The 10,871-nt window shown below is 35.5% G+C and overlaps 1 protein-coding gene and 1 non-coding gene across 2 annotated transcripts; one reads left to right on the top strand and one right to left on the bottom strand.

Moving 5' to 3' along the window:
• The first annotated feature begins 688 nt into the window (after positions 1-688).
• On the top strand, positions 689-822 carry LOC111494264. The gene has a single exon (XR_002720164.1). It is a non-coding gene; the product is annotated as a small nucleolar RNA snoR143 (small nucleolar RNA).
• Positions 823-3,438: 2,616 nt separating this feature from the next.
• On the bottom strand, positions 3,439-5,933 carry LOC111482566 (expansin-A4-like). Its single transcript, XM_023128387.1, has 3 exons — positions 5,725-5,933; positions 4,912-5,230; positions 3,439-4,123 (listed from the first exon to the last, which is right to left on the bottom strand). Exons 1-3 carry the CDS (start codon positions 5,867-5,869, stop codon positions 3,814-3,816), a joined length of 774 nt encoding a protein of 257 aa, XP_022984155.1. The 5' UTR covers positions 5,870-5,933; the 3' UTR covers positions 3,439-3,813.
• Between the last annotated feature and the right edge of the window lie 4,938 nt (positions 5,934-10,871).

Raw genomic sequence — 10,871 nt, 5'->3', positions numbered from 1 at the left:
AAAAAAAAAAAAAAAAAAAAAAAATCTGGACCTTGTCGTCCGGCCATCCCGTTAAAATTTGAACGACTCCAATCCCATGTGGTTCGACATGTCGTCAAATTCTACGTGCCTCAAGAGAGAGGGAAACCCTAGCACTTGAATTTAAGCCCAAAACTCTCCTATTTAAGCTTAGTTTTGCCGCTTCTCTTCACTCGTCTCTTTTTCCCCTCTCGTAATCGCCATTTCTTCGAATTGCTTGCCCTAATCGGCCGAGATTCGAGTTCACAGCTCTCTGTTTTTTCTCAAATGTGGGCTATGATTAGAAAGAGAGAGGCTCGAGTGGGATTTGAATCGAAAACCCTGTTCGATTTTTACAAGAAAAGCGATCGATGGAGGAGAAGATTGATTTAAGGTGCCGCCGTCTTCCTATGGCGGCTTTGGTATCTTCTATCTTCTGTATATCTTCCTTTGCATCTGCTTTCTTGCGATTTTCTGAATTAGGGTTTTCTCTCACAGTGACGGGTTCTTTTAAATTTCTATACACTTGATATGAGCTCCAAGCATTATCTGATTCGCATATTTCTGTTTGATGATTTTGATTCGTTGGCATTCGTTATGTTGCTTGCGAGGAAACGAGCTTTTCTTTGTGGGTTTTCTCATAGAACAATGGATGCTATAAAGAAAGCCTGATCGCTCTCTCTCTTGATTTTCTCGGAAAAGTAAAATTTTCCGGGAAAGAAGGTGTTTGGGCAATCAGGCAGCGGCCAGACAACCGTAGGAATGGTATCCACAGATGATGGGTTTAATTTATCCCATTTTGTCTACTGATTCCATCTCATATTTCTCTTCCTTGATCTTCTTTTTTTTCTTTTCTTCCATGTTTGGTTTAAAAATTCTTTCAAAATGCCTGAATCGGAAGGATCATCTTGGCTGAGTTTGACAAAAACTTAGGTGATTGCAATATATTTAGGAAGTTCAGTGACGGGAACGAAGGAAATTGAAATATTTATTGATTAAATGATGTTTTTAGCAATATGATTCTTAAGTTCGTGGGATTTCCAGTTTATCGAGTTCCTAAACAATGCTTCTAAGAGGGTGAATGATATTGGAAATGAATGCAGCTAAACGTTGGGCAAAGCTTGAAATAGATCCGTCAAACAACTAAATACAAAAAAAGCTTCCCAAATTTGGAAACAGACCCATTCATGAGAAGGAAGGATAAAACAACCTGCAAGTCATGTGATGTTTTGACTCCCTCTTCTAAGTAAACAAATTGTCTTATGGATTAGGAGTTAAGTTCTCTTACAACACTATGAAGTTTATGGATTAGGAAGCTTATTGGTATGATATTCTGGACTAAGTGAGTGAAGCTCACTTTGATCTAAACCTTCAACAACAAATGGATTATACAATTGATTTAAGCCGTTAACCCACACAATCAGGAGAACATAAATCCTGTTTCCATCATTTTAAAGGGGATTTACAGATGGGACTTTTGGGGCTTGCAAATAGTTTATGTGAGAACACTTATAATAGATGAGTACTTTTGCAAGTAAAGGAGAGATATATGGCAAATACATAAGAGAGTGATTTTTAAGATATGAAATAATGGTTGGGAGAGATAGAGGAATGGTGTGTGTTGGTGTAGAAAGTGTTCTATCTTTCCAAATCCTGGTCCAATTTTGCGGGCATTAGAACTTACTGATATTATATAGAAATTATGAGCAATTTCAAACACTTTGTGACTTAGATGTCAAGCGGTGGATATTTGATCTGATTGATTTCATTTCGTTCAAAAGTTGTCTAGGGCAGTCGGTCTTCCCGAACAGGGTAGGACGGTGCCTAAGCCTTTTTTTTCAACTAATCGAAGAGGGTGAACTGCCCCATAAACCACGTATTCCTCACTCACCTAAGTCCTTACGAATAGAAATGAACCACTCATGCTGTACCCCTGCCAATAGAAACATGATCGAGTCGACATTGTCGAGTTGGGATCCCTCCCTCCTGATCACGCCAGCTGGAGAAAAGGGGGAAATGGATGGTAGGGACATGATTGGAATCCGGGAGACTTTGGTTCTTGAGCGATGACAACTTAAAATTACTTTATTTTCTCTTTTGTAGTGATTAAATTACACAGATTTATGGCCAACTGTAAATTATCATTCATTTTCACCCAATCTTAGTTTAACCATTTATAGGTTACCACATGAATTTCAATTTTTGCACAGCAAAATTTAATAATAATACTTTATTTACAAATAATTATAATTTTTTTTTGAAGTTATTAAATGGTCATTTATGTAGTTTGTTTGGTTAAAGTTGTGCATATTATGCTTATTAGGTTAAAGTTGCACTTAGTTAGTTGCCACATTGGATGGATGGATATCATATAATACAAGATTTATTTTCAAGGTTATAAATAGTCTTTGAAGTCTTTTTCTGACTAGAAAGTTTGTTAAGTTTGCGATTGCCTTTGAGCTGAAATACATATGGACATGATTGAAAGTTTTGCAATATGTTTGAAAGAAGATGCAACAAAGTCTATAATTCATCAAGCGCAAAATCAGAATCATGTCAATAACTATTCAATTGGGATAGTTTTTCAGGCAAATTATTTGGATGAAATTCATGGATCCATAAAATAAAGGTTCACTCAAGAGTCCATGAAATACATGTTTGAATTATGTCAAAAGTTAATAAAGGATGATGTTGTAATTGAAGATGTGGAAACCAAGACCAGCAAAGATAGTATGCAATATATGATTCTCCATGTCCATTGGAGGTTAAAAGTGAGAATATAAGAAGAGAAAAAGAGAGATATTTGGTTCATGTATATATTCAGATTAAAGAGAAGGTTTTATTGAGGAGAAAATGTACACAAACCTGAAAGTGAAGACTTGTTAATGGGAGCACTTATTCCATTAAATTGTTGCATCAGCTAATACCCAATGAGCTACACACAAAAGGGAATCTACATCAAATGATTTCAAGTTTGGTTGTGTTATAAGGGAATCTAATCAACTATATCTACTGACCTTTCAATTATCACATAAGGAGCTCTATTGTATTTTTTTTAGTTATAGAGAATTATTAAAGTATTGAAGTATTAATGGATATGAGAGTTACAATTTTTCAATTGAGCATTTTGGGTATGTATGTATTTTAGGTTAATTTATGAACGTAAAGTTCTTGTTAATAAGGAGGGTTGTTGGATGGAGGGTTGTTGGATGGAATCCTCTAGAGATATCATTTTAAAAGATAATGTTACTTTAAAGACTTCTTGTATTTGTTAAATTACCATAGATTTATGGGTAAGTGCAAAAGTTTTAGCCATTTATGGGTGTGGTTACTACATTAATTTCAAATGTTGCACACCAAATTCAATAGATATATTGTATATTTGATAATATATTTTTGGAAGTTATCGAGTTTATCTTGTAAGGAGGCAGAGTGGGTTAACAGGAATAATTTCATGTAAGCTGTCTAATAATTATAAAAGGACATTTATAGTAATAAGCAAAGCTGCGGGCTGTAGTAATAAGCAGCCACTTTCAGCCATTCTTCTCATTACAACAAACAAAGTAAAAGAAATACACCGCCTTTCCCCATGAGATAGACAACATGCATTCACACACTCCCACCTCCCAAGTCAAAAAGTTTCCCCCTACCATTAAAATCCCCTAAACTCCGCGCTCACTTTTCTCTCATTTTTCTCGCACTTTCTCGTCCCTCTAAGGAAACCCTTTACCCCCACCCATATTTGATTGAAGCAAAAGCAAAAAGATAAGCAAGTTGTTGAAGAAAAAAAAAAGAGCGGGAAGGGTTTCAAAATTTTCAGACCCTGAAATTCTTGCCGGTGAAAGTCTGGCCAAATTGCCAATTGGAAGGGACGATGTTCCACGAAGTGGTGGTGCGACGGTCACTGGATGTAACCCTGAACGACAGTGACTGACCGACCAAAACGGCGTTTGATTGCCAGTTTTGACCCCAGTTTCGGCTCATGCTCATCCACTCTGTTTTGCTGCCTTTCACGCTCGCCTTCACGATGTCTCCTGCGCCAGCCACGTTTGTGATCAGTACCAAATTAAAGTATCGGAAGCCGTTGATTGTGAACCTAATTCCTCCCTGTTTCCGGCATGGCACCCTGTGGAGTTCATGAACAGTAATAATTAATCTCAACGATTTCGTTTCCAGCATGGCAAACTAATTAGGTGCCTTCCTAATTTATTTTAAACAAGAATGAATGCATTCACATGGTAACGACCGAAAAGCAAATTGATTAGAAAGTTGATGAACAATGTATAGAAACTATAATAACTTCAGAGTAGCAGATCAATGGCAAAAGGGCATTGGAAATCGACAAAGAATAACTTCTTCAATAAAAATGTAAAAGCAGGAGGGGATGGGGTTGATCTGAAGACAAAATGGGTAATTTACTCCGTCAAACTGCCCATTTCAGTCAGTGGCAGAGATTCGGACTGGTTGTGGAGGATTCGAATTGATTGTGGAGCCATAAACTAATGCCATCTATAATTAACTCAATGAAACTGCTGCGTCTAAAATTTATATGCTCCTAATAATGACTGTTAAATCAAAAATGAGTTCTACAATTTGTCTATGGCATATTCGACGGTGCCATCGCATCCAATAATTTCTCTTTTAAGAGAGGCATGAGGATGATGAAGTCATGAAACAGAGACAGGACAACTAGGTGTAAGATTCCACGGAAAAAGTATTACTCTGTACCCGATTTTCCAACTTCACTGCTCAGTACCAAAATACAGTACAGTGAAAATCAGACGGTCGAGATTACTCCAGTTCATTCACAGATCTCGATTACTCACGCGGTTTGGCAAATTTCTGGCTCGTTTTCTAGTTTAATAAAGTGACGGCGTTATCTACTGAAAAGAAAAGAGAGTTATTCTTTTTTACCTTCGATAAGAGACTGGAACGATTCCGGCTCTGTACTCGGCAATCTTGAGGAACATAGGCATTGCGAGGTCAAAATGAGGACGGGGAGGGTTACACCAGCCGCCATTGTCGCTCGGAAGAGCGTAGTTAGGAGGGCAAAAGTTTGTGGCGGTGATGAAAATCGACGGACTGCCGGCATGGCACCACTGCGGATCGTTAGCGCACTTGAGCTCGAAGCAAGATCCGCAGCTTAAACCGTTGTTGAACAAAGCAGTGCTCAACGCCGCGGTGTTCACGCCATAACCTTGGCTGTACAAGTTTCCGTAACCACAAGCACCACCTGAATCAATCAAACGCACAATTCTTTCTCAAATCAATTCAACCGATCGTCCTAAACTAGGTTTTCCAGAGAAAAATTCGACGAAAAAATCAACACGACAATTGAACCAAATACACACAATTGAAGTTATCATTAGTAACTAGGCTTCCAGAGAGAAAATTCGAGATGAAGCAAGCACAACATTTGAATTGAACACAAACAACACTCTCAGTCAATTCAAATGATCCTTCACAACTAGGTTTCTAACAGAAAGTCCGATCGAGGAAGAGCAAACACAGCATCATTCGATCAAAAAACACGCACAATTTCCTCAGGAAAATCAAACGATCATTCACAACTAGGTTGAATGAAACGCAGACAATTCTCAACGATCAAACATAGAATTACAACTACCTAGAATTTTCAGAGAAAGTCGAACCGAAGGAAAAGGTGATACAATGCGTGATAATTCCAGACTAAAAAGCGTGAAAAAAAAAAAAAAACGAAGACCATACCCATGGTTCCAGAGGCATCACTGCCGCCATAAAAAGTAGCATGAGCGCTCTGCCACTGGCCGCCAGAGTAAACTCCAGGGATCCTAGCGTCGACAGAGAGCAGGGAGATAATAATGGCGAGAAGAGAAATAGGAATAGCAGCCATTGATAAAACCGCAAATGAAGCGAAGAATTTGAATGTGAATGTGAAGATTGAGATGAATGGGGGATTGGTATTTATGGAGGGAAACAGAGGAAAAAGAAAAAAATTAATTAAAAAAAAAAAAAAAAAGTTTATTTGGAGGAGACGAAATAATCACCCTTAATTAATGGTGTTTGGTCTCTCTGCTTCGCGCTCCGATTACTCTCCATAATTAATTTAATTCACTTTCTTTTTTTTTTTTTTCTATACAATTATTATTATGTCATAAATATTTCAAAATTCACCCAATCAAACAAAATCTCAGAAATTAATATAATAATATTAATTTACTTTACAAAATAAACTTTACTTATATGTGAATTTTATCCTTTCATTATTCTAAATTTGGTGATTTTTTTCAGATATATATTAAAATTACAATAACTACAATTAAAAACATAACTCAATTCTAATTATTTTTTCAGAAAAAGAATATTTAAGAAATCAAATATAGGGCTGATAATGCTTTTGAAATGATTTTTATAATTTTTTAATGCGAATTGACATTAATACCCTCGCCTTTCTATAAGAAACAAATGGAGTTTCGGTGGAGGGGAAGGGCAAAAGTGGATCACAACTCATAACAAAACGGTTTTAGATATGAAACCGGTTTTGCTTGATTCACAAGTCCTCTTATTCTCCATTTTGGAATCCAATGGGAGATGAATAATCCCCTACAGCACTACAATCATGGGATCGGATTTTCACGTAATTCATTCAGAGCCGTTGGATGCAGATTAAAATGTCTTAATTCAATTATTAGTAAATCTAGTTTTTATTTTTTTTTTCTTAATTAATTAATGCTTTTACTATTTTTTTTAATAAATTTTATAAATCTCTAATAACAACGGAATAATTAAACTCGCAAATTTTAATTTATTTTTGTTTCAAAATTATTTTAAAATGTTAGTCAAAAATTACAAGCTCCTTTAAAAAAGAATAGATAATATAAAAGTTGACGAACATTTCAAAACGTTTAATTTCTTTAGGAAAAAAATAAAACCAAATTTAATTTTTAATAATTATAATTTTCCGAATCTTAGAAATAATTATTGATTTTTTCTTTTTACGGTAAAACATAATAAAAGTCTTTTTATTTTCGCACCAAAAAATGAATTATATATATTATTATGTATACATTTTCAATGCTCGAAGAGAATGGGCGGGTCCCCACATACCCCGCATTTATCGGTCCACGTATTACGCCGAGCATTAGCCGTACGTCAAAACCAAAATTATCAAAAATGTGGCATACTACATGGTATTTAACTCTGATACTATTTTTAACCGTTCAAGTTCATTGCTACCAAATATTATGTACTTTGACTCATTAAGTATCGCAAACGAGTCTATTACGGAGAGGTTTCCACACCATTATAAAAAAATATTATGTTCTCATTTTCAATTTACGTGGGATCTCATAATAGAGACTTTAACATTTTCAAAAGCGTAATTAATTTAGTGTTTATACTTTAGTTTTCAATTACTTTTTACGAATGAAATTATCTCGTATCCATTACTTTTAGAATTTTAGCCTATGGCGCAATATATGAATTAGTGTAATAAATAGCAAGAAGCGAATACTTTTTATCCAAAATGAAACTTTTGACTAAGACAAAAAAAAAACATGTTCATATGAAGTTTGCTTTTCTATTCCGTTCGAACTGAATAAATAAATAATCTTATTTCTTCGTTTAATTTGTTGGGTGTAGGGTATGAATATATAAGATTTTAAAATTAGAGGGACCAAACAGAGATGGAAGTCAATATTTTTATGGACTAAATGAAAATTGACTCAAAACTCAGTCCAAAAACGTTCTCTTTTTCGTCTTTTCTTAATCTCGAGCCATGAGATCATTCACTTCGCAACAATTAAACCACAAGAAAATAAAGTTATGATTTTTAAGAAAGAGTAGCAATTAGGGCATGAAACTACAGATAGGGCGTTGAAAGGGGGTTGGGTTACCCAACTTTATAACATTTATTAACGTCATTTCTCCCTTTACTTTATTTTATTTTTTTAGAATCTGAAGATAATGATGAAATTAACTTTATAAATAAAGGGGAAAATGTGATTAGATTTGGCCACGTCATCAAATAAATGAAGCTCCTTATTGCATATGGTTCAACAACTTCATGCCAAACTGCCAACCCCTCACATAGGATCCTCCTGAGTTGTAGGAGATAAATACAAAACATTTATTAATCTCAATTTGAAAATAATTGTGTCAACATGGTTGATACTCATCTATCAAATCGAAAACCAAAAAGATATACAGAATATATATGAATGGCTTGAAGCGAAGTTTGATGAGTTTGTGTGAGGAATATATGTAATAATTTTAGGTTTGTCCTTTAGATTCAAAAAATGTATGAATGTGTGGAGCTTTACGCAACCGACACACACAAGAACACCACAAGTCCAAGTTTCCAATGCAAGCAAACTTTGCTATCATTTTCTTCCATTTGCTTCCTTCTTTGTCCCCTATTCGTAGTGTTTGATTCCATCCAAGAAACCGACTATACGTTTATTTTTTACAAAATAAAATAATATAAAGTTTTTATTTATATGATCCATTAGGAAGATAGCAATTATGGTGAATAATTTGTGTAAAAATTAGGGGAGAAATCATTAGTTTTTGGGATTGGAATTGCTTGATGGAGACTATAACGGCCAAGCATCAAACTCTCTAACTACCCTCCAATATCTTCAAACATTCAATAAAATCCCCCAATATCCATCATTCTCTTCCTTACCTCATGCTTTCTTCAATCACAAGTCAAATTTCACCCATCCATCCATTCATTCATTCTTATACTACAAGTCCACTATCTGCGTATTGGCATCATCCTCATAATTTTAAAATAAAATAATGGTTCATTCCTCTCTCCATCTTCTCTTGCACACTACCCAGTGTCTTGCTCTGATACTATTTGCCATACCCCAATTCCATTGCTAGGAGATATTGCTTGCTTTTACCCATTATGTATCGTCATTAGTTCTCACGGTTTTAAAATGCATCTGCTAGGGAGAAAATTTCACACTCTTATAAACAATGTTTCGTTTCCCTTTTCAATCATGTAGGTTTTTGAGAACCTACACATATAATGTAATGACCCAAATCCACCGCTACCAGATATTATTCTCTTTGGGCTTTCCTTTTCGGGATTCCCTTCAAGGCTTTAAAATGCGTCTTCTAGAGGAAGGTTTCCACACCCTTATAAATGATGGTTTGTTACAATATCTACTAGCGGTGGATCTGGGTCGTTACAAATGGTACTAGAGCCAAACACCGAACGATGTGTCAGCCTTCTCGTTGTTCCCTGAAGAGGGGTAGACACGAGGCGGTGTGCCAGTAAAGACGCTGGACCCCAAAGAGGGTGGATTGTAATGTCCCACATTGGTTGGGGAGGAGAACAAACCATTAATTTATAAGGGTGTGGAAACCTTCTCCTAGAAGACGCGTTTTAAAGCCTTGAGGGGAAGTCCGGAAGGGAAAGTTAAGACAATATCTACTAGCAGTGAATATGAGTCGGAGTTAACCTAGAACTGTGGGTGAGCTTTACTAATTGAGCCCTTAAATTTAAATTTGTAGACTTAATTCCAAGGAGTTGCCCTCAAATCACTCTATCATAATGCTTGATGAGCGGAGGGTCTCCCCTTTTGATAATCAAATGTGTTATTATTATTAATTATATGTTTTTACTCATGGTTAATAATTTTTTAATTCTGAATTATATAAATAATTTTATAAATCTAACCTTTTGAATTATTCTTTAAAAAAATAGACCAATTTCTTTAGCCATATTCATCCTTTAGTTTATAAGAAATAATTAAAATAATAATTTAGTCCTCTTTAATTTATTCGTTATCTCACATAGCACGTGCTTGTGTCTAACTTTATTTTTAAAAATATAATAAAATAATAAATTGGGCCTTTTAAGTTACTGAAAAATGATTTTGAAGGCTTGGGCCTACCCAACATGTTTCCTTTGGATCCGGTATCCACTCAAAATGAAAATGGCTCTTTTTTAATTTTTTTTAAATAAAATGTGTGTTGTTATTTATTTATTTATGTTTTTTTTTTCAATTTGACCTAAACATTAGAGAATTAATATTTAAATAAATGTGTTAATGATAGAAGTTTGTTATAATAAAATGCATAAAATCATAAAATGTCAGTTGGAGAGGAGAACGAAGCATTCCTTACACGGGTGTGGAAACATCTCTCTAATATATGCGTTTTAAACCGCGAGGCTAACGACGATGCATAATAGTGGGATTGAACTGTTACAAATTGTATCAGAGCTAGACTAGACACTGGGTGGTGTGCCAGCAAGGACGCTAGACTCGCAAAGGGGTGGATTTTGAGCTCTCACATTGGTTAGAGAAGGGAACGAAACATTCCTGGACTGTTACAAATGGTATCAGAGTCAGACACCGGATGATGTACCAGCAAGGACGTTGGGCTCCCAAGGGGGTAGATTTTGAGATCCCCCATCGGTTGGAGAAGGGAACAAAACAATTCCTTGACTGTTACAAATGGTATTAGAGCCAGACACTAGGCGGTGTGCCAGCGAGGACGCTGAACTCCCAAGGGGGTGGATTTTGAGATCTCAAATCAGTTGGAGAGGGGAACGAAACATTCCTAAACGGTTACAAATGGTATCAGAGCCAAACACTGAACGGTGTGCCAGCGAGGATATTGGCCCCAAATGAAGGTGGACTGTGAGATCCTATATTGGTTGTAGAAAGGAACGAAACATCCCTAAGGACGTAGAAAACTCTCTCTAGAAGACACGTTTTAAAATCGTGAAGCTGACGTCGATATGTAACGAACCAAAATGAATAATAAAATTTTTAATTCACAAATTAAATTTAATTTGACTTAATTTATTTGAAGATGATAACTTAGGTGAACAAAATAAAACATAAAATAATGAATAGGATAAAATGGCAAGTATA

Source organism: Cucurbita maxima, unplaced genomic scaffold, assembly GCF_002738345.1.
Source record: "Cucurbita maxima cultivar Rimu unplaced genomic scaffold, Cmax_1.0 Cma_Scf00001, whole genome shotgun sequence".
Taxonomy (NCBI): Eukaryota; Viridiplantae; Streptophyta; class Magnoliopsida; order Cucurbitales; family Cucurbitaceae; genus Cucurbita; species Cucurbita maxima.
This window is presented reverse-complemented; position numbering and strand designations above follow the sequence as displayed.

Coding starts and splice junctions, on each gene's coding strand:
- LOC111482566 (XM_023128387.1), bottom strand. CDS start 5,869: ATGGCTGCTATTCCTATTTCTCTTCTCGCCATTATTATCTCCCTGCTC. Junction 5,231..5,724: donor TGATGCCTCTGGAACCATGG/GTATGGTCTTCG, acceptor TGATTGATTCAG/GTGGTGCTTGTGGTTACGGA. Junction 4,124..4,911: donor GTTCCAGTCTCTTATCGAAG/GTAAAAAAGAAT, acceptor TGAACTCCACAG/GGTGCCATGCCGGAAACAGG.